This window comes from Marmota flaviventris, chromosome 9, assembly GCF_047511675.1.
Source record: "Marmota flaviventris isolate mMarFla1 chromosome 9, mMarFla1.hap1, whole genome shotgun sequence".
Classification (NCBI taxonomy): Eukaryota; Metazoa; Chordata; class Mammalia; order Rodentia; family Sciuridae; genus Marmota; species Marmota flaviventris.
Window position 1 is genome coordinate 114,604,006 of NC_092506.1, and position 25,059 is coordinate 114,629,064.

Consider the following 25,059-nt stretch of genomic DNA (forward strand, 5'->3'; position numbering starts at 1 on the left):
AGCTTACATCTACCTGAATCAAAGATGATTCGTGGAAATTGAGACCCTTGGTGACTGGGTTTAGCTAGCCCTTAATTTCAATTTAATTTTAAGTGATTCATGCCTGGGATGTGTGGATGGGAGGGCTTCCCTCACTTTCCTCCAGTAGGTTCACATCTTGCAGCAGGCAGTCTTGGCACAGTGGTCTTTATGTTCATGGATGGTCCTTATGTTCAGCCCAGCCCTGACTTTTTCTCCAAGGCAGACCTCACAAAATGTCAATGTTCTTCCCCAGCATGGCTGGGAGACTCTTAGGCTGAGAGTTTCTGAGTCCCAGTGCATCTTTCTGTTCAGAACATGAAGGGCTTTGAAGAAGGTGTGGAGTTTTTGCCGGTGAACAATGCCAAGAAGGTGGAGAAGCGGGGACCTAGGCGCTGGGTGGTGCTGGTGGCCTTGTTGATCGGCTTCCTCTTGCTCTCCCTCGTGGTTGGCTTGCTGGTGTGGCACTTCCAGTGTGAGTACAGCTGGGGTTGGCTATGGGGGAGGGGGATATGGGGTGGCTCTCCCTCTTCCCGCAGTGCACAGAGCCAGGGGCCACCAGTGGTGGACGTGAGGAAGAGAATGGGGGAAGCCCAGAGGGATTGGAGGGAGTGCTCTCAGGTGCCACCTCCCTCGGCTGTTTTTTGAGCCATGATAGGGAGGGATGAGTTGCTGGTCAGAGCTGGCCCCTCCCCACACTCCTCCCCCAGGAGCTAAGGGTAGCTGTAGGTGTGAGGGGACAGGTGGAGGCATGACCACTCTCCTGGCCTGGCACAGACCGGAATGCTCAGATCCAGAAGGTCTTCAATGGCTACCTGAGGATCACAAATGAGAACTTTGTGGATGCTTATGAGAACTCCAACTCCACTGAGTTTAAAAGCTTGGCCAGCAAGGTGAAGGAAGCGGTGAGTCCAATCCCGGGGCAGGGTCCCTGCCAACTGCTGCCTGTCCTGGCATCCTAACCCCCCCAAGTAGAAAGGACACTCTCATCTTTGCTCCAAGGTCACTGGGCTGGGGGCCAATGGAGAGGGGAGCTCAGGTCCCAGGAGGGGAGGGAGCAGCCTGGGCTTGGGGAAGGGATTATTATTGTTCTTTGGCCTATTGTGAGTGTTGTCCCCTCCCCCTCAGCTGAAGCTGTTATACAGTGAAGTCCTTATCCTGGGTCCCTACCATAAGAAGTCTGTTGTGACTGCCTTCAGGTGGGTGCCGGGGGATGGTTTGAGTGGGGTGGACCCTGGTCTGTCTGGGAGTGGGATCAATGTGATATTCTATGTGGGGCAAAATGCCTGGGTCCCTAGGGTATGATGAAGCTGAAAGCCTTGGCTTATAGGACCAAGGCGACTCCTTGTTCTACCCTTTGTGCACGTGATTAGCACACTTGATTCTCCTGTCTCCAAGGCAGTGGTGGCCACAGCAGTGTTGGTAGGAGGAAGTGCACAAATGCCTGTGGATTGCTTTGCCTAGGGCCAGCCAAGTGAGCTGCGATCAGGAAGGGCAGTGAGTATTTTTCTAAACTTGGCTTTTCGGAAGTTGAGTGCCTGAGAAGGCTTCCATACAAATATATCTTTTTAAAAGTAGATTTTATTCCCAGAGTGGTTTGTTTTTTTTTTTTCAGTGCTGGGGATTGAACCATGTGCCTTATGTAGGCTAAGCAGGTGCTTTACCAGTGAGCTGCATCCCCAGCATTTTTTTTTTTTTTTTTTGGAGATGGAGTGTTGCTGTATTGTGCAGGCTGACCTTGAACTCCTGGGCTCAAGTGATCCTCCTGCCTCAGCTTCCTAAGTAGCTGAGACTTTAGGTGTGTGCCACTGTGCTCAGCACCCAAAGTACTTTTTGTTTTGTGTGTTCAGTTGAAACCTCAGGACAGCTGGGTGGCAAGTGGTGGTCTTACCTCCTTTCCCAGAATAGAAAAGTGATTTTGTGTGCCCAAGTTAGGGGCCAAACTCCAATCTAGAATTTTTTTCCCTTCCCTTCTAAACTTGAGCTTACCACAGAATATGTCTCGTTTTGAGAGGAGGATAAGAAGGTAGCGGGGGACACTACAGAAAGTTGGGATGATAGGGCCTCTATATGCACTGAGGTCCCTGTGTTCTGGGAGATTATGGGTCTTCAGAACCTCCTCCGGCCTTGTCTCAGTCCTTGTCTCAGGCTTGACCTTCTCTCCCTAGTGAGGGCAGTGTCATCGCCTACTATTGGTCAGAGTTCAGCATCCCGCAGCACCTGGAGGAGGAGACGGAGCGCATCATGGCCAAGGAGCAAGTGATCTCCTTACCACCCAGATCTCGGGCACTACAGTCTTTTGTGATGACTTCGGTGGTGGCCTTCCGTGAGTCTGGGGCAGGCTAGGAGTGGGCACATGAAGGCCAGCCTGCAGAGGAGTGGAGTTGGGGGGACCCGTGTGCCTGGGGCCCATTGCACTGAAGAGGACTCTTGCTGGGCACCTCCCTTATGATAATAAGGAAGCAGGAATAAGGAAATAGATGCTATGAGTAAATATTCTCCTTCTTGTTCTTTAGCCTCCGACCCCAGAACAATACAGAGGCCCCGGGACAGTGAGTATCATGCTTCTCACCCCTAAAGCTGAGAGAAGGAGGGGTATGGCGAGATGTCCTTTGAGCTAAGGGGGTCCCTAGAAGTCATTGCCAATGGCCAGCACATCCCTCCTCTTTTTCCATTCCCCTCTGAGAAGCCCCCTTCCTTCTCTCTCTCCAGGCCCAGGGCAGCCTTGGAAGTCTCAGAGTGGGGAGGCTAGGCCTGGGGTACACCCCTGCTGGGTCTCTGGGTTGGTCACCCCAGGGGCAGCCCTGGCCCCACCCCATGCCCTCCTTATCTACTGCAGACAAATGCAGTTTTGCCCTGCATGCCCGTGGCAAGGAGCTGACGCGTTTCACCACACCTGGATTCCCCAACAGCCCCTACCCGGCCCGTGCCCGCTGCCAGTGGGCCCTGCGGGGGGATGCCGACTCAGTCCTGAGCCTCACCTTCCGCAGCTTTGATGTTGCACCCTGTGACGTGCAGGGTAGTGACCTGGTCATGGTGTATGACACCCTGAGCCCTGTGGAGCCCCATGCTGTAGTGCGGTGAGTGTCCTAGGGAACTGGGGTGGGGCCACAGGAGCCTGGCAGCTGCAGGGGTCAGCCACTGAACCAACTGTAGTGAGGCATCGGGATTCAGTTTATGATTTTGGCCATAGGCCAAACTTGCAGGTAACAGAGGATAGTTGTGGGGTGCTTCTCAGCACAGGCTCCAGTTGGGGAGGGGATCTCAGGTGATTCCTTAGCTTTGGCAAGGTTGAGGAAGGCTCACGGGCCCCTGGATGCTGAATCCTAACTGCCAAAAGGAAGGTGAATCTGCCTTGGAAAAATGTAGTTCTTATTATTAATTAGGGATAGTAAAACCCACAGATGAGGAGGCCACCGCCATTGCGGACAGTTCATTATAGTTCCCAACAGGGGGGGGCTGCTGTACGTCATGGCCAGCACGCAGGGCCATACAGTGGAGCCCCAGGGTTGTCCAGGAAGCAGAGGGAGAGAGGATGAACTGTGGGTGAGAGCCTTTATCATGGTTTACACAGGAAAGGATGAGTACAGGGTGAACAGGCTTAGGACTGGCTGGTTTCAATCATTATAGCAGGCTCTGGAGCATAGGACTGTCCCTTGCTGTCTGGTACTTGGCCTAGCGCCCAACTTTGAGACTTCCAAACTACCCTTGGCTTAATCACCCCAGGGCCAGGTACCAGACATCAAGGGACAGTCCTATGCTGCAGAACTTACTGTAATGATTGAAACTAGCCAATCCTAAACATGTTTGCTCTGCACTCTTCCTTTCCCGTGTAAACCCTCAGTAAAGGCTGTCGCCCACAGTTCCTCTTTACTTTCTCTGCCTCCTGAGTACGATGTGGGAGTTTGATAGTGTGTGGGGTCTGCATAGGAAAAGTGCCGTAGCCAGCAAGTCCTTTACCATTTCTAAGATTGGCAGCTCTTGGAAGGTAGTCTTTCCAGGGTTAGTAAAACCCCCGATGTCAGAGCATCAGAATTATAGAAAATAGCCAGATGCAGTGCCACAGGCCTGTAATCCCACAGGCAGCAGGGTCTCAAGTTTGTGGCTGACCTACGCAACTTAGCAAGACCCTATCTCAACAATGAAAAGGGATGGAGGATGTAGTTCAGTGGTTGAGCACCTCTGGGTTTAATTCCCATTATTGGGGGGAAAAAAGAATCACAGATAATAAAAGGGCATGATTAATACACCTGCTGAGGGAAGCACCAAGGTGCTTGCCCTAGCTGGCTCCACGTCAGGATGGAGCCCACTTCTCATACCTGGGTGAAGGTGGTCAGGTTCACCTGACATTGATCTCTGGAAGTGGGCAGGTGTTTCTTGATTAATGATGAAATTAATTCCATCATTAATTCATTTAATGATGGGTTAAAATTCAGGCCAAAACCAAGATAGAACCATTTTTTTGCCACAGCTCAGCAGTCAGGATTTCTACACATCTTTTCCTACCTCTGTAATTTACTAATTTATGACAAAGAAATACACAACCTCAAGAGAGTAAAAGTAGAAATCATCAATCAAGGAGGGTAAAAGTCACCTATTACCTTACTACCTAAGAGTAGCCATTGTTAAGTTTTGTGTGTGTATGTATGTGTGTGTGCGTGCATTTGTACTGGAGATTGAACTCAGGGGCACTTAACTATAAGCCACATCCCCAGCCCTTGTTTGTATTTTATTTAAAGACAGGGTCTCGCTGAGTTGCTTAGAGCCTTGCTAAGTTTGCGAGGTTGGCTTTGAATTGGTGATCCTTCTGCCTCAGCCTCCTGAGCCACTACAGTTACAGATGTTCACCACTGTGCCCGCCCATTGTTAAGTTTTTTTTTTTTATAATTTTTCTTTTTTTTTTAATTGGTTGTTCAAAACATTACAAAGCTCTTGACATATCATATTTCATACATTAGATTCAAGTGGGTTATGAACTCCCATTTTTACCCCAAATACAGATTGCAGAATCACATCGGTTACACATCCACATTTTTACATAATGCCATATTAGTGACTGTTGTATTCTGCTACCTTTCCTATCCTCAACTATCCCCCCTCCCCTCCCTTCCCATCTTAAGTTTTTGATGTATATTCTCCTAGACTGTTTGGCTACGTACGTATGTGTATGAGTCTTTAGAAATAGGATTATATTTCTGGCCATTGTGGTGCAACCCTGTAATCCCAGCTACTTAAGAAACTGAGGCAAGAGGACCACAAGTTCCAGGTCAGACTCAGCAACATGTCAGACCCTTTCTCAAAATAAAAAAATAAAAAGTTGGGATGTAGCTCAGTGGCAGAGCACCTCTGGGTTCAATCTCTAGTACTGAAAAAAAAAAAAAAAGAATAAAAGAAATAGGATTATGGTTTACAATAATACAATAGTGTACAATTGGTTTTGTTACCTGTTCTTTCCAAATCAATCTGACCTGGTCATTTATCTTATTTATTTATTTATTTTTCTTGGTATCAGGAGTGCTTTACCACTGAGCTACACCCCCAGCCCTTTTTAATATTTTATTTTTAGACAAGGTTTCACTGTGTTGCTTAGGGTCTCACTAAATTGCCGAGGCTGGCCTTGAACTTGTGTTCCTCCTGCCTCAGCCTCCTGAGTTGCTGGGATTACAGGTGCGCACCACCATGCCCAGCCGTAAGTCATTTTTAATGGTTGTATTAGAGTCAGGATGACATGGTCATTGGCACTGTGGGCTCTGAATGCCTTGAGTTTGAATTCCAGCCCTGCTGCTTATTTATTTATTTATTATTTTGTGGTACCGGGTATGGAACCCAGGGCTTTGTGGATGCTAGGCAAGGGTTTTACTACTGAGCCTGTCATTTATTGACTGTGGGATCTTGGGAAAGTTACTGAACCTGTCTGTGCTTTCTATTATCTGTGACATGGGGATAATAGTATTGCTTAGATTTGTGAGTTAGTAGTTATAAAAGCACTAAGGGGCTGAGATTGGGGACCAGTGGCAGAGCATTTGCTCAGCATGTGTGAGGTCCTGGGTTTGAACTCCAGCACTGTAAAATCAACAACGACAGAACTATGCCTGGCGTGTTCTTAATTAGTATTAGTTGTTTTGACTACTGATGTTATAATTTAATACGATTTACTTAATGAATCCTCTGTTAGGCATTTCATTTTTCTTGGGTTTTACTATTTTAAATAAAGATGAGCAGTCTTATCCCTAAGTCCTCACAGTGTTTATTGTTCTTTGTGTGAGGATTGTCCAACTCTTTGGGGAGGGACTTTATTGAGGGTCTTTTGGACCCCACCCTTGGCCTTTTGTGCACCTGTCCAGAGTTAGGAAAGGGGTCCTTGACTCCCCTCTGTGTGGAACTGAGCTGGGTGTGTGACAAGCCTGAATTCTCTCCTAACTTCCTGTCCCTCTGCCCCCACAGGCTGTGTGGCACCTACCCTCCCTCGTACAACCTGACCTTCCTCTCCTCCCAGAACGTCTTGCTTGTCACGCTGATAACCAGCACTGAACGGCGGCATCCTGGCTTTGAGGCCACCTTCTTCCAGCTGCCAAAGATGAGCAGTAAGGAAGGGCAGGGGAGGGCAGAAAATGCTCACAGGTGCAGAGGAAGGGGCCGGCCTTAGGGGTGAGCTGAGCCCAGGAGGCCATAGGCTCAACCTTGTGGCTAATAAACTGGGCCCCATCAGCTACAGAGGTTTGGAGCTTGAGCCAAAATGACACTTTGCTGACCACCTGGGTCAGGAGCTATTTTTAAAACAGTCAACTTGTGAGCACCTCACTGGAAAGCAACCAGGTGCCCAGGCAGCTGAGGGCCTCAGGTGCTGCCCTTGGGGCATGGTCTCTCTGCCTGCCTAACTGGTGGAGCTGGCCCTCCACCCTCATGCTTTTCTCTTCAGGCTGTGGAGGCTCCTTACGTGAATCCCAGGGGACATTTAGCAGCCCTTACTACCCTGGCCACTACCCGCCCAACATAGACTGCACATGGAACATTGAGGTAGGTGCTATATGTGAAAGGGAAGGTCACGGGGGGGGGGGGGGCGGGGGGGATGCCCCAGGGTGTAAATGGTGAAAGGAGAAGAGAGAAGATGAGCACCTTCAGCAACAGAAGAGTTCACATACTCATGGGTTAGGTGGGATCTTCCTCTGCTGTACCAAGCTGACTCGGGTCCCAGCTCCTCCCCCATGCTAGGCCTGCTTCTAGGAAGAAAGGGGGTTGAAGTTCTGTGCCTTAGAGGTGCTGTCAGGATGGTCTCTGGGAATCTGCATGAAACACAGAGAAAAAGTCCTTATCAAGTGGTAGTGAGATAAGAGCATTTTGCCCATTGATAACACTCACTGTATCATCCTGATCATCATCCATCCCTTTTCCTTCTCCAAAAACCTTCTTTAGTAATAGAAAAGCCTTCTTTAGTAATAGAAGATGGTATTCTCCTCTTCTTTGTGGATTTGCTTTCTGAGGTCTCAGTTACAACAGTCTGAAAATGTTAATTATAAAATTCCAGAAATAAATAATTCATAAGGTTGGAATTGCATGTTGGTCTGATTAGCATGATCAAATCTCATTCTGACCTGAATCATCCTCCTGGGATAGGAATCATCCCTTTATTCAGCATGTACGCTACCTGGGCATTAGGTACTTAGTAGCCTTCTTGGTTTTCAGATTGACTGCTGTGGTAGCTCTTATCTTCAAGGACCTTTATTTTACTTAATAATGGCCCCAAAGTATAAGAATAGTGATGAAAGCAATTCTTATTTGCCAAAGAGAAACCCTAAAGTGCTTCCTTTAGGTGAAAATGTGAATGTTTTTAATTTAATAAGAAAAATAATATTGTACACTGAGGATGCTGAGTAAAATAAAATCTTCTATCTGTGAAATTAAGAAGGAAAAAGAATTTATATTGTAATTTTTCTATTTTATTAGTTACTGTTATTAATTTCTTACTGTGTTTGATTTATAAATTAAACCTCAGCTGGGCATGGTTGGGCACGCCTATAATCCTAGTAATCATCAGGAGGCTGAGGCAGGAATATTAAAAGTTAAGGCCAGCCTTAGCAATTTAGCAAGGCCCTAAGCAACTTAGTGAGATCCTGTCTCAAAATAAAAAATAAAAAGCACTGGGTATGTGGCAGAGTGGTAAAGTGCTGGGTTCAGTCCTCAGTACCAAAAAACAAACAAATATGCAAACAAAAAAATATTTGGGTACATATACACAATGAAATACTAGTCAGCCATAAAAAAGAATGAAATCTTGTTGGCAACATAGATGCAACTGGAGACCATTATGTTAAATGAAATAAGTCAGGCACAGAAAGACAAGCACCACATGAGCTCACTCACTTGGGGTTTTAAAACAGTTGATCTCAACTGAGTTTGGTGGTGTACTCCTGCAATCATAGTAACTTGGGAGGCTGAGGCAGGAGGATTGCAAGTCTGAGGCCAGCCTTAGCAATTTAGTGAGGGCTTAAGCAACTTAGGAAGACCCTGTCTCAAAATAAAAAAAGGGCTGGGAATGTGGCTCAGTGATTAAATGCCCTGGGTTCAGTCACTGAATTTCATAGAAGTTGAGAATAGAATAGTGGTTACCAAAGACTGGGGTGAGCAGTGGGAGGGAGGAATAGGGAAAGACAGGAACAAGCAACTCTGGTATACTGTTGCACAGTATGGTGACTACAGAATAACGTATTGTACATTTCAAAAAAGCTAGAAGGAAGGATTTTTTTTTTTTTTTTTTTTTGTACCAGGGGTTGAACTCAGAGGCACTTGGTCACTGAGCTACATTCCCAGTGCTATTTGTATTTTATTTAGAGACAGGGTCTCACTGAGTTTCTAAGCACCTCACTGTTGCTGAGGTTGCCTTTGAACTCGTGATCCTTCCGCCTCAGCCTCCCAAGCTGCCAGGATTACAGGTGTGCACCACCATGCCTGGCGAGGAAAGAATTTTGAAAGTTTTCACCATAAAGAAATAATCAGTGTTCAAAGAGATACATATGTTTAACCTGATTGAAATATTAGTGTATACATACATCAAATATTATATGGTTTTCCCCATTAATATGTACAATTTTAGTATTTTTGTGTATCTGCTTTAAAAAAACTCTAAAAAATAAAAATTGGGGGGAAAAAGAGAGAGAGAGAGAAGCACCTCTAATAGGTATGTATTGGAAAAACCATGGTATATAGGTACTATCTTGGTTGTCAGGCATCCACTGAAGTCTTGGGACTTGTCCCCTGTAGATAAGGGCACTACTGTAGTGTGTCCCTGCTTCATGCTGTTCCATGCCCACCTGCCCACCAGCCATGTGACATCCTGGGGTTCAGGGAAGAGGAAAAGAACTCAGAGTCCAAAGCATTTTCTCTCCAGGTACCCAAAAATAAGAATGTAAAGGTGCGCTTCAAAATCTTCTACCTGGTGGAACCCAACTTGCCGCTGGGCACTTGCCCCAAGGACTACGTGGAGATCAATGGGGAGAAGTGAGCTCCTGGGGATTGGGACCGCCAGGCCTTGGCACTGGAGGTGGGGAGGGGGCAGGGGTCCTGTGCATGCCCAGTGTCCTGGCTTCATGCTGAGCTGTCTCTCCCTCACACTCACGCCTCTCCACTAGGTACTGTGGAGAGAGGTCCCAGTTTGTCGTTAGCAGCAATAGCAACAAAATCACAGTTCGCTTCCACTCGGATCAGTCCTACACTGACATGGGGTTCCTAGCTGAATACCTCTCCTATGACTCCAGTGACCGTGAGTAAATTCTACTGCAGCAGGGGCCTGGTTGGTTAGAGGGATTCACACAGGATGCACTGTTTGTTCTATATATTATCAGCATTGTGCTTTTCCTGATTCAAAGATAACTAGAAATGTAAGATGCATATTACTCTAGTAGCTTTTTGAGGAAAGAATTTTATTTCAGATGCAGTTATTATAAAAGACTGACAGCAAATGTAAGTTCACACCATGCCCTTCAGGGTTGCTTCCCAGCACGATGTATCTGGAGCCTGAGGATTCTCCTCTCTTGTCTTCCTGGGGCTATCTGTCCCTTCGGTTCAACATCACTGTGACTTTTCTTATCTATGCTTATCTTTATGGCTGTTGAGCACTTTTAGGATAAATATCAAATTTTTGAAGCACATTAGAAAATAACCCTTGGCTGTGTGAATAGCAGTTGGTTGATGCACACAATACAGATTGAGTCTCCATTATCTGAAATGCTAGGGACCAGAGTGTTTTCGATTTCAGATTTTGGATTTTGGAATATTTGCATATGTGCAATGAGATATCTTGGGGAGTATGTGAATTTAGTGCTTAGACTAAGTTCATTTATATTTTACATATACCTTGTACACATAGTGTATTTGGTACACCTATTTTTTTGACTATAATCTGTCACACAAGTTCAGGTGTGTCATTATGTTGGAGCTCAAAAATTTGGAATTTTGGAGCACTTTGAGTTTTGGATTTTGGACCTGTAGTTTTAAATTTCAACACTGCATCATAGAATAACCTTTCAGAAGACATCTTTGCTCTACTAAGGAACCCACGTTTAAGTTAAAATTCAACTGCATGACTTACCAAAAGTGTAATTAGATGAGCCAAGTACCTTTGATCCAAAGACATACTTGTGACCAAAGCATATGTGTGCAGGGCCAGTGACAACAGTCTCCTCACATCTTTGTCCTCTGCTTGATGACCCCAATTGTCAAACACCTCCCAGTTTCAGAGACAGTGAAATATGAACAGTTCCCTAGCATGAAGGAAATAGGTGATGTCATTAACCCTTGGGCGAGGACATGCACATTATCCATGTACTGAGCCTCGGCTGCCCCTGTCGCAGGCGGGAGCCTGGTGCTCAGAGGCATGAGGGTACAGCAGCACTGCTAATGCAGCCCCCTCCTTCCACTTTGCCTGGAGCTGCTAGCGTTCGTCACTGGTAGTCAGGAGGAGCTTGGCCAGCCCTGCCCTGCACCGGCTGCTGCTGTAGGAACCCCCTTCGCCATAGTTTGGTGGGCCTGGGTGACCCTGAGTGCCTGCCTGACTTCCCTGTTTGCAGGCTGGGTCTTCCATGTGGCTGTGAGGTTGGCGTTGAGGGCGGGAGGTTGGGACCACAGACCTCGGACCTGCTTTGTTCCCTACAGCTTGCCCTGGGATGTTCACGTGCAAAACTGGGAGGTGCATTCAGAGGAACATGCGCTGCGATGGCTGGGCTGACTGCACCGACTACAGTGACGAGTTACACTGCAGTGAGTCACGCTGGGAAACTGGAATGTCCCCTCCTGCCCTCATTGTGCCCCATGGCTCCTGCTGGCTGCCCCTTGTGGCAAGAAGGCCCGAGGTGGTGGGAATTTGTACTTATGTTCTGCTGCCCTCCCTCCCTCTGGGTGCAGAGACATCTGGCCCCTTTCCCTCCCGCTGCTGTCTGCAACTCCTGGCTGCTGGTGAAGCAGGCGATGGAGTGTTTTGAAAGTGCTGAGGTCAGCTCCTTAGCTGGTGGAGCAGGCATGCCCCAGGCCAGCTCTCCAGATGGGAAGTGGTCCCCTGGCGGCTCTGATTGTCCAGGCTTCCCTGGGGGAAGTCGTGAGTGATGAGGCTGCCACCAAGAAGACCAGGATCACAACCGAACCTTGCAGCTGATTTCTGCCTCTTGCCTCACTCCAGCATGCAACGCCACCCACCAATTTACCTGCAAGAACAACTTCTGCAAGCCCTTGTTCTGGGTCTGTGACAGCGTGAATGACTGTGGGGACAACAGCGATGAGCAGGGGTGCAGTAAGTATCCTGGGGCAGGTGGCCATCTGGGCTTCCCTGCAGCTGCCCGCTTGGCCTGGGCAGAAGGGCATGTCAGGCCATCATTAAGGAGTTGTTCTTCCCCAGGTTGTTCAGCTGGGACCTTCCAATGTGCCAATGGGAAGTGCCTCCCACAGAGCCAGCGGTGCAACGGGAAGGACAACTGTGGGGATGGATCTGACGAGATCTCGTGTGACAGTGGTGAGACCTGGCTCTGCCTTCCTACAGGGATGCGGACATTTCTTCCTGGTGTATCTGCACTAGGAGCACACTACTGTGCAGCGTGCCCAGAGATTAGTAGATAAACCTGTTAAGAATGATAAGAAAGAGCATCAGTTGGGGGAGAATCTTTTAGAAGGTAGAGAACATGGGTGTGATGGTTGGGGCCAGCCTGGGGGAGGGGTGGAAGGTAGATGGATCATGAGATGCTTCTGAGGGCTTCTGGCACTGACTCTGGCTTATAGTTATGGGCTGCAGAGGAGCTGATTCCCATCTGTGTCCTCCTTGAACAGCGAGCGTCGTCACTTGCACTGAACACACTTATCGCTGCCACAATGGGCTCTGCCTGAGCAAGGGCAGCCCTGAGTGTGACGGAAAGAAGGACTGTAGTGATGGCTCCGATGAAAAGGACTGTGGTAAGCAGAGCTTCTGTGTCTGGTTAGGCAGGCTGTTCACTGTGCAAGGTACCCACAAAAGGGTGCACCTAGAGGTGGAAATCCTGCCAGCACCTTGCTCACCTAGGTCTGTGCCCAGAAAGCTGGTGCATTTGACTGGAGCAAAGATGCTGTACCATAGCCTAGCTCTGGTTCTGGAGAAAAGCCCAGGCAGGCAGCACATTGGTACCTCTGTGGCACAGCTGGGGTGCTAGCAGAGGTGCTGGGGCTGGTGCCTGCTCTGTAGATGGAGCCACTGGTGAGTAGCTTGGAGAGGAGTCCTTAGCTCCTCTGAGTACCAGACAGGGTTTCCACCACCGGCCCATATGTTAACTTGCAGCCCCTGTGTGTTGCTGAAACAGGGGTTCAGTTTGGGCAGAGTTATAGTTCTGTGCCTTCCTGTCAGGCCTCGGCTCTTCCCTCTCGGCAGTCAACAAGAATATTTAGGCAAATGACATCCAAATTGAGTCTAAGCAAACCAGCAGGTGTCTCAAGACCCTTAGTGCATTTGTGCAGGATAGAGGAGCTGAGAGCGTGGGGGTGAGAGGAAGGGGAAGGTGGACCACAGAGGGTGCCTGAAGCTCAGAGTGCTGAGGTCAGCCTCCTTAGCTAGTGGAGCAGGCATGCCCCAGGCCAGCTCTCCAGATGGGAAGTGGTCCCCTGGTGGCTCTATAGAGTCCCTCATGCCACCTGTGCTCCAGCACTGCTGTGCAGGCCAGAGCCAGAGGTGATTCCCCTTGGAGTGGGGAGTCTGGCTGTTCCCTTGTGGTTGGGTGGCCCGCCATCTTTGGTTCTCTGTTCTCTCTCCAGACTGTGGGCTGCGGTCATTCAGCAAACAGGCTCGGGTCGTTGGGGGCACAAATGCAGACCAGGGTGAGTGGCCCTGGCAGGTGAGCCTCCACAGCCAGGGCCAAGGCCACGTGTGTGGGGCTTCGCTCATCTCTCCGAACTGGCTGGTCTCTGCAGCCCACTGTTTTATGGATGACAGAGATTTCAGGTAGGTCTCTGGGTGGGTGATGAGGTCCCCTGTGCCTATGAGTCATGCCAGGGTGGGCTGTCACTAGGATAGGGTGGTGGAGAGTGGCAGTTATCTAGCAACAGAGCTTAGTAACAGTGCTAATAAAAACTCACTTTTATTAGGTACTCTCTCAGTCAAATACTTTCTGTGCCACCCCTAGTGGGGCCGATCTGTTTATATCTCTACTTTATAGAAACAGACTCAGAAAGGTAAGGGCATTTGGTCAAGGTTGCACAGCTATGTGGCAAAACCAAACTTGAGCTCAAGTGTGTTGATTCCAAAGCCTTTTTGGTTAATGTCTGTATTGCATGGTTCCCTGGAATTGGTTAAAGAAGAGTCTTGGTTTTTCAATCCTGCTCTGGTTTGCAAGTGACCTTAGGCAAGTTATTCAAACTTCTTAGGCCTGGGGTTCTTCATGGATAATATGATGCTGTTAGTTCTCATTCTTAGAGTTGTGAGAATTAAATATTATATTGTCCTTGGTACATAGTGCTATGCCTGTCACATAGTAGGTGCAGGCTGTTATGCTCGAATTCAGGATCCCCAAAAGACCACCAGAGACCCAAGATCAATGTAAGCAGCAAAGAGGTGTTTATTGCGAGCTAGCTTGGTCCTCCACGCACACACAGCAACTGGTGACGCTGAGAGGCCCCAAGCCCAGGGTTTGCAGCAGTTTTATACATTCTTTGGAGAAGGCAGGGACCCCCACATACATAATAGCATCTCTTAGCAAATCATCACACACCACCGGAAAATCAAATAACAACTCTAAAACATGATTAGCACATTCACTGGCGGGAACAAGTTGGGTAAGAGTGATTGGTTACTACAAGAGGGGGATTCATTTGAACTGATTGGTTTAAGCCATGAGGGGTGTTCGTGCTGAACTACATGGTTTCCCAACACGTTATCAACCACCATAAACTACTGGGAGGGTCATCTGGCATCCCAGGTATTTCCCTGTCTCATGCTGATTGGTGGCTGCTAGGGGGTTGCTATGGATCCCCACCTAGCCTGACTGAGTCAGGGACACCTGGCCAGCAGATCTCTCCTGTTATTTGTAGAAAAACAACTCAGCAGGGTGGGAATATGCCTAGGAGTGCTCTGTGGGTCTTTCCAAGGACAAAGGTGATATCCCTTCCTTGGACAGGCTTTGCTCTGAGGTAGAGGCTGGTTTTTCAAGGCCTGGAAGAAGAGCCACATTCGTGTTCCAAGGCTAGGTGGACAGGCACCAGAGTCTAGGAGGCCAGAGAATTTGCAGGAGTTGACTAGGTATGGGGCTGGGGTTATTGGGGTCTTGCTCCTGGCCTGTGCAGGTTGTCTGGCCATTGGCCACAGGAAGGAGTCTAAGGGGATAGCTTGCTCTGTGGGCCTTCTAGGGGATTGTACCTTGCTGCCAACTGCAAGCTCTTCTGCAGTAGGCAGCCCGGGGACAGGCAACCCAGGCTGCCTTGACCTTTTATGGAGAGGAGAGATGGGGCCCACAGCAAGAAGGCAGCCAAGGCAAAGGTGTGTGTGGTGTGGGTGATGGAGGCAGCAAATGGCTGGAGGGAGCCGGGCTGGCTCATTTTCCCCTGGGCCTCTCTAGATTGTCGCCATCCAGCCTCATCCGGGCCCATCCAACCTGAGCCAGTTCTTCTTTCTTGTTTTGTCATACTGAGCTCCACCCTGGGCAGGCAGGATTTTTTTTCTTAGTGGGGTTTTAAGAACTTATTTAAGAATTTTTAAAAATAAACTTTTTATTTCAAATTGTAAAAGTGTTATGGATTTCTCATGTACCCTTTACCCAGGGCCCCTCCACGTTAGCATGTGTATTTATACTCAGAAACTAACACTGGTCCGTTCCAAGTAATTAAACTCCAGATTTCACTAACCAAGTTTCATGCTAATGTCCTTTCTGCTCAGGAGCCAGCCCAGGCAGGCGAGCGTCTCCTTACCCTGTCTCTAGGACGGGAGTGTCTCGGTCCCCCTTGCCCTGTCTCTAGGATGGGAGTGTCTCAGTCCTGTCCTTGCCAGTGCCAAGGCCATGTGCTGTGTGGAAAGTCCTCCTGTGAGTTAGTCTGATGTTTTTCTCATGACCGGACTGGAGTTAGGAACATTTGGAAAGAATGTCACATCATTTCAGCAGATAAATGACATGTGGTAGTCAGCTTTTTGTCACCGTGACTAAAATACCCAACGAGAACAACTTAGAAAAAGAAAGATTTATTTTGGCTCAACAACTCAGAGGATTCAGTCCATGGTTGACTGGCTCCAAGGCAAAAATTTCATGGCTGAAGGGCGTGGCAGAGGAAGGCTACTCAGCTCCTGGCTATCAGGAAGGAGAGAGAGAGAGAGAGAGAGAGAGAGAGAGAAAGAGAGAGACACACACACACACACACACACACACACACACACACGGAGGGGGGCAGGGGGGGAGGGCCTGGGGACAGGATAAACTCTTCCCAGGCACACCCCCAGTGACCTCTAGCTAGGTCCCACTCCCAGTAGCCCATTCAGCTACCAGTGGATAAGTCCATCCAGTGAGAGCCCTCAAGATCCAGTCATTGCCCAAGCCCCATCTCTGAACCTTGCTGCATGAGGTCCGTGCTCTCAACACGAGCTTTTGGGAGGACAGTCCAGATCTAAACCATCACATGTGTGAGCATGACCTGCCTCTGGTGATGTTGCTCATTATCCTTTGGTTAAGGTAGTGCTTGCTAGCTTTCTCCACTACCACGTCATTATTTTCTCTGATCTTTGGATGTGAGTCTATTTATTTATTTATTTTTATTTTTTTTTTATTGTTGGTTGTTCAAAACATTACATAGTTCTTGATATATCATCTTTCACACTTTGCTTCAAGTGGGTTATGAACTCCCATTTTTAGCCCATATACAGATTGCAGAATCACATCAATTACACTGGATGTGAGTCTATTTAGAATTTTTCTTTTTTTGGAAAATTTTGTTATATATGATAGCAGAATGCATTATAATTCATATTACACATATAGAACACAATTTTTCATATCTGGATGTTCACAAAGTGACTCTATCTTACTCTGACAAAAACTGTCACATTAGCTGTAGCATCAAAGCATGTTTTGTATAGAGTAGGTGAAGACCATTCTTGCTTTTGTTGTCTAATAAAAAGGAGTGATGAGAATTTTGAGAAGTCTAGTAGATTGGGGTCTCAAAAATTACTCGCCTACATGCACAGCAGACTCTGGATTTACTTGATAGATATATATCTGTAAGTTGACAGCTTCATCTTTTTTGTAGTCCCCTTGGAAAAGAAATGGCTGTTGCTGCAAATAACACTCCGGATGACTGGTATATCCAAACACAATAAGTTTATGAAAACAGGGCTTTTTCATTCCACTGCTGTCTTTTCTATCTTTGGATACATGTCTGAAACTGTCTTTTCTATCTTTGGATACATGTCTGAAGAGTGTACAAGAGGCAGCAGTGGAATTGTGTGCCAGAAGAATAGAACTCACTGTGCAGAAATTAAGCATGTGATATAATGTTCCTAAGGAACAGTACATAAAGCAGTCTTGGATGACTTTAAATGAAACGATAGAAATGTAAGTCCTCCATAACATTTAAAGAAATGGGATATAAATGTACCAGACTATATGATAGATTTCTATTTCTCTCAAGTGACTTGGATACTGGTGTAAGAGAGGAAGAAGACAGAACTGGTCACTCAGTGAAGAATACATTCCCTTGTCCTGGCTCTGGTTAAGATGAATGTTGTGTTCACTAATCATGATCTCTTTAATTAAACATGATTAATTTGAACCACTTTCAAATCCCTTTTGTGCTAATATATTGAGTTATTTATTGGTTAGCTGACTTAAAAGAAATATTGGTTAAGAGTGCTGGCTGTGGAGCTAAGATTGAATTTAAACTTTGACTTCCCTAATTACTAATGAGTTGTCTCACATGTGACTCAAATTCTCAGAAACACAATTTCCTCATAGGTGAAACAGAAGAATACCTACTTGTAAAAGTTAGTATACAGATTAAATGAGGAAAAGTATTAAACATTCAGCATAGTTTACCTGGCAAATAAAAAATACTCAACAAATGAGAGTGAAAGCAAAGAACAAATGTTATTTTCCATTCTAGTATAGGTGCACTGTAAGGAAGTTTGTCCTTTTTCATTTATTTGCATTCATGTTGACTCATGTATCTATTTTGTATTTGGGGGTTGTAACCCAATAACGTGATACTTACTTTGTTGCTCATATTGTTCCAGAATTGCCAGTTGGGAACTCCTTGAGGGCCGCTTCTGTGTCCCTTTGACTTGTTCCATTCTTTCAGTGTTTCGGAGTCACTCCCTTGCTTTCTAGCAACACTAGACTCATCTGACACCTTCTCTGCCCCAGCCTTAGAACCAGTCACTTCTGCAAGGAGCACTTCATCAGGGGATGGTATTAGAAATCAAGAACTGGGTGCTCATTGTTATTTGCAGAGTCACTATTTCTAGGTCCTTCAGGGGGCCCAGCTAGGAGATAGGGGTGTGTGTGTGTGTGTGTGTGTGTGTGCGCGCGCGCGCGCGCGTGCATTGGGCCTGTGTTTACTGCTTTCTCTTTCTTTGCTTCAAAATTTCATTTTTTATTTCTTTTTCCTCATCTTCTGTTGAATATCTGTCTTACTTCTGCTAATTCATGGTGCCTTTTATAACAGCCATTGTTGTTAATAGTATGTTGGAAACGAGCCTTAGTTTCTGTACTTCACAGTCTTGCTAGGTCAGGGATAACACACTACAGTTGCTCACACCTTCATGCACACATGTACACAGGTGGTAAGTGCTGTGCTGGAACTGTGTACAGGCTACCTCAGGCCCCCCAGGCGATGGGAAAGGTGATGATTGAGCAGAGGTGTCTAAACCAAGTGCTGGAATGTGAGGGGTTTTGTCAGCAGGACCAGGTGGTGCAGACCTTCCAGACAAAGGGAGTGTTGTGCACAGAGGCAGACGTGTGAAGTGTGCGGGGACCTGGGGTCGAGTTACTCTGCGTGCATTTCTGAGTCATCTAGTGCTCCTAAGGCACTGTGGAGAGGTGGTTTTTTTTTTTTTTTTCTTTTTCTTTTTCTTTTTGGTACCAGGGATTGAACTCAGGGGCACTCAACCACTGAACCACATCCTCAGCCCCATTTTGTATTTTATTTAGAGACAGGGTCTCACTGAGTTGTTTAGTGCCTTGCTAAGTTACTGAGGCTGACTTTGAACTTATAGGTCAGCCTCCCCAGCTACTGGGATTACAGGCATGCGCCACTGCACCTGTCCTGAAAGGTGTTTTAATGCCATGAAGTACACAAGCTGCCTACATTTAAATGGTGGCCCACACTTATTAACTGTGTGTCTTAAGCAAATGATTCTTTACTCAAGTCCTTATCTTAAATTGCAGGGCTGTTTGGTCAGCCTGGAGAAGGGTGCTTGGTTCTTGTAAATGCTGTCTTAGTGATTACTATGGGAAGTTTCAATGACTGCATCTGCCCTCCTGGTCTCTCTGTTCCTGGTAGGTGTGCAGACCTTAAACACTGGCAGTCTATCAGTTGGCTTTCCATCACTGTGACAAATACCTGAAACAATCAGCTTAGAAAAGGGTCACTTTTTTTTGCTCACAGTTTTAGAGGTTCCAATCCATGATTAGGTGGACCCATTGCTTTTAAAAGCCTCTGGTTGAATGGCCATGGCAGAGATCAAGGGACACAGCAAAACTGTTCTCCCTGCTGGGCATGGTGGTGTATGCTTGGCAATCCCAGACACTCAGGAGGCTGAGGCAGGAGCATCACAAGTTTGAAGCCAGTCTCAGAAACTTAGCAAGACCCTGTTTCAAATTAAAAATAGAAAGGGCTGGGGATGTGATTCAGTGATTAAGCACCCCTGGGTTCAATCCCCAGTACCAAAAAATTGTTTACCTTGTGGCTGGGAAGCAAAAGAGAAGAAGAAGAAGGGACTGGGGTCTCATAATCTCCCCTTCAAGAGCATGCCCCAGTGACCTAAAGACCTCCCAGTAGGCCCCACCTCTAAAAGGTTATACCACCTCCCAAAAGTGCCACCATAGGGACCAAGTCTTTAGCATATGGACCTTTAAGGCGACACTCTAAATCTAAACTATAGCACTGAACTTGCTGATGAAATTGAATGCTTTTCTGGGTGAATAATGTTGGCTGTAGGAAAAAGACCACTGTGCAGGATTAATAGAGAGGGTTTCTCGAAAGAGGGTTTGGGGTTGTTGGGTGCATGGGGCCCAGTTTCGGGGAGAGGAGGTGAGGCAAGGAGCCTGACAAGGGCCTTTCTGTGCTGGGATAACACAGAATGGAGGTGGAAGGGACTAGGCTGACTGTCCCTCTCCTCCATCCTATCTCATCCTTTCTACTTCTGAGATCTTGCCTACTGAGCATTCCTGAAGCATCCTTTGGCTTGCCCTAGACTACAGACCTCCTTGCTCCCTCCCAGCACTCTGGTCTGCACAATACATTGCCAGCACAGTCTTTCCAAAATCTTATTGCATCAACCTCTTGCTTAAATGCTTGCCCTGGCTTGCAGGATAAAGTAGAATCCCCTTTCCAATGACCCCCTTCCAATGACAGCCATGTCATCTGTCTTCTGCCAATCTGACCAGCCTTAGTCTCACCTCTGGTCTTATACCTTTATGTTATTCAAGTTTTGCTTCCTAAAAACTCACCGTTTTCTTTTTAAATATGCTGCTTTCTGCCCTACCTGCAGACTTTGATCCAATCCTTTTTGACTTCAGGACTTGATTTATTTCCTTCCTCTCACTGCTACCCAACCTGTACTCTTCCAGAGCTTTCTATCCCTTCCTCTGTGGGACATTTTTCATGTTGGGCTGTGATCGATGATTTTCATGTCTCTCTCCCCCAGTAAACTGTCAACTTAAAAAAAGGGACTGAGTTTAGTGTAATTCCTAGAACATCATGGGTGCCCAATAGTTACTGAATGAATGAATGAGTAAATGGATGGATGCCTGTATCGCCAGGATGAAGGATGAATGGGAAGAAACATTAGAAAAGGGAAGACTAGCTGGGCACAGCAGTGCACACCTCTAATCCCAGCTACTTGGGAAGCTGAGTCAGGAGGATCACAAGTTCAAGGCCAGCCCGAACAACTCAGCAAGACCCTGTCTCAAAATAAAAATAAAAATGGCTGGGGATGTAGCTCAGTAATAGAGTACCCCTGGATTCAATCCCCCATACCAAAAAAGAAAAAGAAAAAAGAAGAAAGGGAAAGGCCAATGAGTGGTGGTGGGAAGTTGAGGTCTGACCTGATTCGTCTTGGGAATCACTTTATGTTGCTTAACAAAATGAAAAGGATCTCACAAGAGCAGTTTTTAGGAAGTTCTTTTTTAGAGAGTAGAGACCCAGTTTGGAGGGTAATGCTTCAGTCAGGGTGTGAGGTTCTGGTGAGCGGGCTGTGTGGCAGCACAAATGACAAGGAGGTGACCAATGCAAGGGGAGTCAGGGGACCTGTGGAACAGCAGGGCTTCAGCAGGGAGGAGGCCCAGCTCAGGGCAGGGATGAGGAGGGGTGCTATGGCTACACAGCTCAGCTACCTCTTGACTTTCCTGAGAGATTAGAGAAAATGAAGTAGGTTTTCATGCTTTTCTCTGCAATTTAGATTTTTCTATTTTAAAGATCTATTTTTTTTTCAATTTTTTATTTTGGAAAATGTTCAGTCCTACAAAATGTTGCAAGTATAGTGGTGAAAGGAAGGAAGGAAAAAAGGACTAGAGCAATGAGCACCTCGGACCCTCTCTACGTTCACTAATTGTTGCACTTGACCCCATTTACTTTATTTTGCTCTTTGCATGTGTACCTGTGTTTTGGGGAACCATTACTGACTTAAGCGCAGCTGCTAGGACACTTCTTTAGTACTTCAGTACTAAAAAACTTTAAACTTTTTTTAAACTTTTTTTGCTCCAGATCTGAAATTGCCACTTGTCCAAAGAGCCCTGGTTCTTTTTAATGGAGAAACAGAATCTAAGTCTCGGGTGCCCCTGGGAATGGCATTACTTTGAGGCTAAATTTTTTAAATCATGAAGTTTTAGTGAGACTTTTCATTTTTGTAAATCTCTTTTTTCCCCACACTGGAAGTTGGCTCTCAGCCACATTTGTGTCCTCGCTTCTTTGCTCTTGTCCTCCAGATATGGTCTGATATGGCTTCAGAATTGCTAACTTGTTCCACGGCCAATCACTAACCTCACATTAAAACTCAATATATTTTTCAATTCGCTTTGGTTCAGAATATATATACCATTGTGTTAAAAAATTGGATGATTTTTGAGTTATTCCTCCTTGAAAGGTCAGATTAAAAGATACTTTTTTTTTTTTTTTTTTGCATTACTAGAGATTGAACCCAGAATATCGACCATGCTAGGCAAGTGTTCTACACTGAGCTACATCCCCAGCATTTTAAATTTTATTTTGAAATAGGGCTGGCCCCAGACTTACCATCCTCTTGCGTCAGCCTCTGGGATTACAAGTGCACTCAGCCAAGATACGTATTTCTTGATAATCAGATTAAAAGTGTATTAAAAGAGGGAATAAAGAGGTCCAGAGAGGTTCAGTGCTGTGTCAGGGTGCTTAATAGAGTTTTCAGTTTAGGATCAAGCCCAAGTAAGGGCCACTTTCCTCTGTCACCTGCTTCTTAGCAGGTCCTGGTGGCTTTATGTATGGTGAGCAGGAACTTGGTGTGGTACTGGTGTGCACACGCACTCACATGTGTCCTGGCGCAGCCTTGCAATTGCAGTCTCATGGCCACTTCTCCTCTGACACCTCCCAGGTATTCAGACCCCACTTTGTGGACTGCCTTCCTGGGCCTTCATGATCAGAGCAAGCGCAGCGACTCTGGGGTGCAGGAGCACCAGCTCAAGCGTATCATCACCCACCCTTCCTTCAATGACTTCACCTTCGACTATGACATTGCACTGTTGGAGCTGAAGAAGCCTGCTGAGTACAGTTCTGTGGTGCGGCCGATTTGCCTGCCTGACACTTCTCATGTCTTCCCTGTTGGCAAGGCCATCTGGGTCACAGGCTGGGGGCACACCCAGGAGGGAGGTAAGCTTCAGGCTGGGCCTAGGGACCTGCAGAGAGCCTCAGGCCTTCTTCGGAGGCGGCTATCAGCTATCCTGCCTCTGTATTTGCATCCTTTTTGGTGTCTAACCTGTCTGCCTGGCTTCTGAGCCAATGGATTTCCCTGATTTCTTTTTGCCTGGCAGGATGAGGCTGTATAAGGTAGAATGTAAAAGGGGCATGGGATTTGCAGGTTGGGCTCTGGATTGAAGGCCTGGCTTTGCCACTTAACTACCTGAGTGACTTGGGTGAGTTTCTTAAACTCTGACCTTGGTTCTTCATGGGCAAAAAGAAGTGGTACTTAATGTATATGAGAATGTGGGTATGGATGCCCTTTGTCACTTGGAAAGGCCATTAACTGTGGTGTGATATTACCTGTCATGGAAATGAGTGGCCTGTTCCTTCTGCACCCACTTGTAGGAGGCAGTCTGTTGGCAAACGTAAAAAAAATTTTAAATCCACTGTAATATTTATATAGCATGTTGCTGAAAATTTGTAGCATATAGAGAGGTAAAGAATAAAAACCTGACTTGTAGCTCCCCTGCCCTGGCAAAACCACTGTGGCATCTGGTGGCACTTTCTGTCCTCCTGCTTTCTTCACACCCCTTACCTTGGTGCACATTTGACTTCATATCATCTGACAGATTTCCAGCATATTGCCTATTTTCTGGTTGAGTAGTATTCCATTGAGAAGTGCCATCAATTACTTACGCATTTGTTAGTTGTCCACACCTGGGCTGTTTACAGAGCTTTGCTGGTCAACTGCCTCTTGTGGGGAGCATCTCCAGTGACCTTTTCCCCATGCAGCTCGTAGGAGAGCTCCCTGTTTGAGTCAGCCCTGTCCTACCCGCTCTACAGGCTCCGGGGCGCTGATCCTGCAGAAGGGTGAGATCCGCATCATCAACCAGACGACCTGTGAGGGCCTGATGCCGCAGCAGATCACCCCGCGGATGATGTGTGTGGGCTTCCTCTCTGGGGGCGTGGATGCCTGCCAGGTGTGTGGGCTGCCAGTGGGCGGGTCCTGGGGAGAGGCCAGTCCTGGGGAGAGATGGGGCAAGGCCCTCACGCACAGGGCTTTCTCTACTCAGGGTGATTCCGGGGGCCCCTTGTCCAGCGTGGAGGAGGATGGACGAATCTTCCAGGCAGGTGTGGTGAGCTGGGGTGAAGGCTGCGCCCAGAGAAACAAGCCAGGCGTGTATACGAGGCTACCTGTATTTCGGGACTGGATCAAAGAGCAGACTGGGGTGTAGAGGCCGGGAAGCCTGCCAGTCAACCCATCATGAACGCCTGTGGGGCCACCCCAACGCACACCTGCCGGCTGAGGACAAGACCACTGGCTGTATTCCTGCTTCGTTCCTCTCTTCTCCGCAAACCCAGACTGTGAACTGCATCCTCAGGACTCTGAATCCCCCCTGGAGAGCCTGTTGCCTCCCTCAGTCTCCACAGTGGGGTCGGAAAGGTGAGGAGGGGGAACAGTGGGCAGTGCCCGTGGCCCAGCCAAGCACAAAGGCTTGAGGCCACAGACTCCCGCTCCAGCCCCAGGCTGGGCCTGAGGCTTTTTCCTGCAGACCTGCTTCCTGTGTCTCTAAGGAGGAGCTTCTGGGATCTCATCAGTGGAGGTGGTGGCAACTGCAGTCGCGACTGTGGGGTCCTGGGTGATACTCCTCCAGAAACCCAAGTCCAAAGGACCCTAGAAGACAGATGAATCTGATTGGAATTGTTTTACACTCTTCCATTGTGGCCTTCAGTGTGTGTGTTTGTGTGTATGATAAAACATTTTATTTCTTTTTAGATAAAAATTTTCCTTTCTGGAATTGACTGGCTGTCTGTCCTTCCTCTTAGCTCCATTTGCAAGAAACTGGTCCTAAATTCCCCTCAGCACAGACCCTGGTGTCAGATTGCATGGAGGCCACACTACCCTGCTGTTTTCTTCAGGCCAGCCGGGTGCTGTGTTTCTGTACTGGGGTCTCGTGCCCTGAGCACGGGCAGTGTGTCAGCCAAGGAATCTGGGGAGAAGCAGTTGTAGGGAGCTGGTGTGATTGTCTAACTTGGGAGGGGAGGAGCTTTGCTGGAGAAAGTTGGAAGAGGTGTCTTTGCACTCAGTGAGGAGGTGGTCACTTGAGCTATGTGTGCTAGCACACCTAAGCTCTGTGCTCACAGACACGAGGGTGTGCATGAATTCCTGGCTGTCCGTCATGGGCTGAATGGATAGTTCACTAAGCCTTGTTGGAATGACACTGCCTTGATGTAGGGTGTCCACTCCTCTTGTGCCAACCCCCCTCCCTTTTTGCTTATTAATTTAAAATATTATCTCCTTGCTTGGGGTGGCCTAGAGAGATGGTGTCAAGGATTTGGGGAGAATCTAGGGAGCTTTGTCAGGGACATTTGAGGGCCTTCTGTGTGCTGAGGTGCCTATGTGCTGGGGTTGGGGAAGAGGACTGGCCCTGGGCTGACTTCCAGGGTCAGTCAGACATGCAGAAAAGACTT

At 47.3% G+C, this 25,059-nt stretch overlaps 1 protein-coding gene across 1 annotated transcript in view; it reads left to right on the forward strand.

The window, feature by feature from the left end:
• The window catches only part of St14 (ST14 transmembrane serine protease matriptase), a 45,039-nt gene extending 20,653 nt beyond the window's left edge, over positions 1 to 24,386 (forward strand). The window contains exons 2-19 of the mRNA XM_027945528.2: positions 334 to 493; positions 796 to 923; positions 1,147 to 1,217; positions 2,187 to 2,344; positions 2,535 to 2,570; positions 2,858 to 3,098; positions 6,463 to 6,602; positions 6,938 to 7,035; positions 9,404 to 9,513; positions 9,645 to 9,775; positions 11,167 to 11,271; positions 11,687 to 11,797; positions 11,903 to 12,016; positions 12,328 to 12,450; positions 13,279 to 13,465; positions 22,283 to 22,557; positions 23,431 to 23,567; positions 23,661 to 24,386. Coding sequence (XP_027801329.1) covers positions 334 to 493; positions 796 to 923; positions 1,147 to 1,217; positions 2,187 to 2,344; positions 2,535 to 2,570; positions 2,858 to 3,098; positions 6,463 to 6,602; positions 6,938 to 7,035; positions 9,404 to 9,513; positions 9,645 to 9,775; positions 11,167 to 11,271; positions 11,687 to 11,797; positions 11,903 to 12,016; positions 12,328 to 12,450; positions 13,279 to 13,465; positions 22,283 to 22,557; positions 23,431 to 23,567; positions 23,661 to 23,822 — 2,487 coding nt within the window. The 3' untranslated portion in view covers positions 23,823 to 24,386. The remainder of the gene's footprint in view (positions 1 to 333; positions 494 to 795; positions 924 to 1,146; positions 1,218 to 2,186; positions 2,345 to 2,534; positions 2,571 to 2,857; positions 3,099 to 6,462; positions 6,603 to 6,937; positions 7,036 to 9,403; positions 9,514 to 9,644; positions 9,776 to 11,166; positions 11,272 to 11,686; positions 11,798 to 11,902; positions 12,017 to 12,327; positions 12,451 to 13,278; positions 13,466 to 22,282; positions 22,558 to 23,430; positions 23,568 to 23,660) is intronic.
• The last annotated feature ends 673 nt before the right edge of the window (positions 24,387 to 25,059 follow it).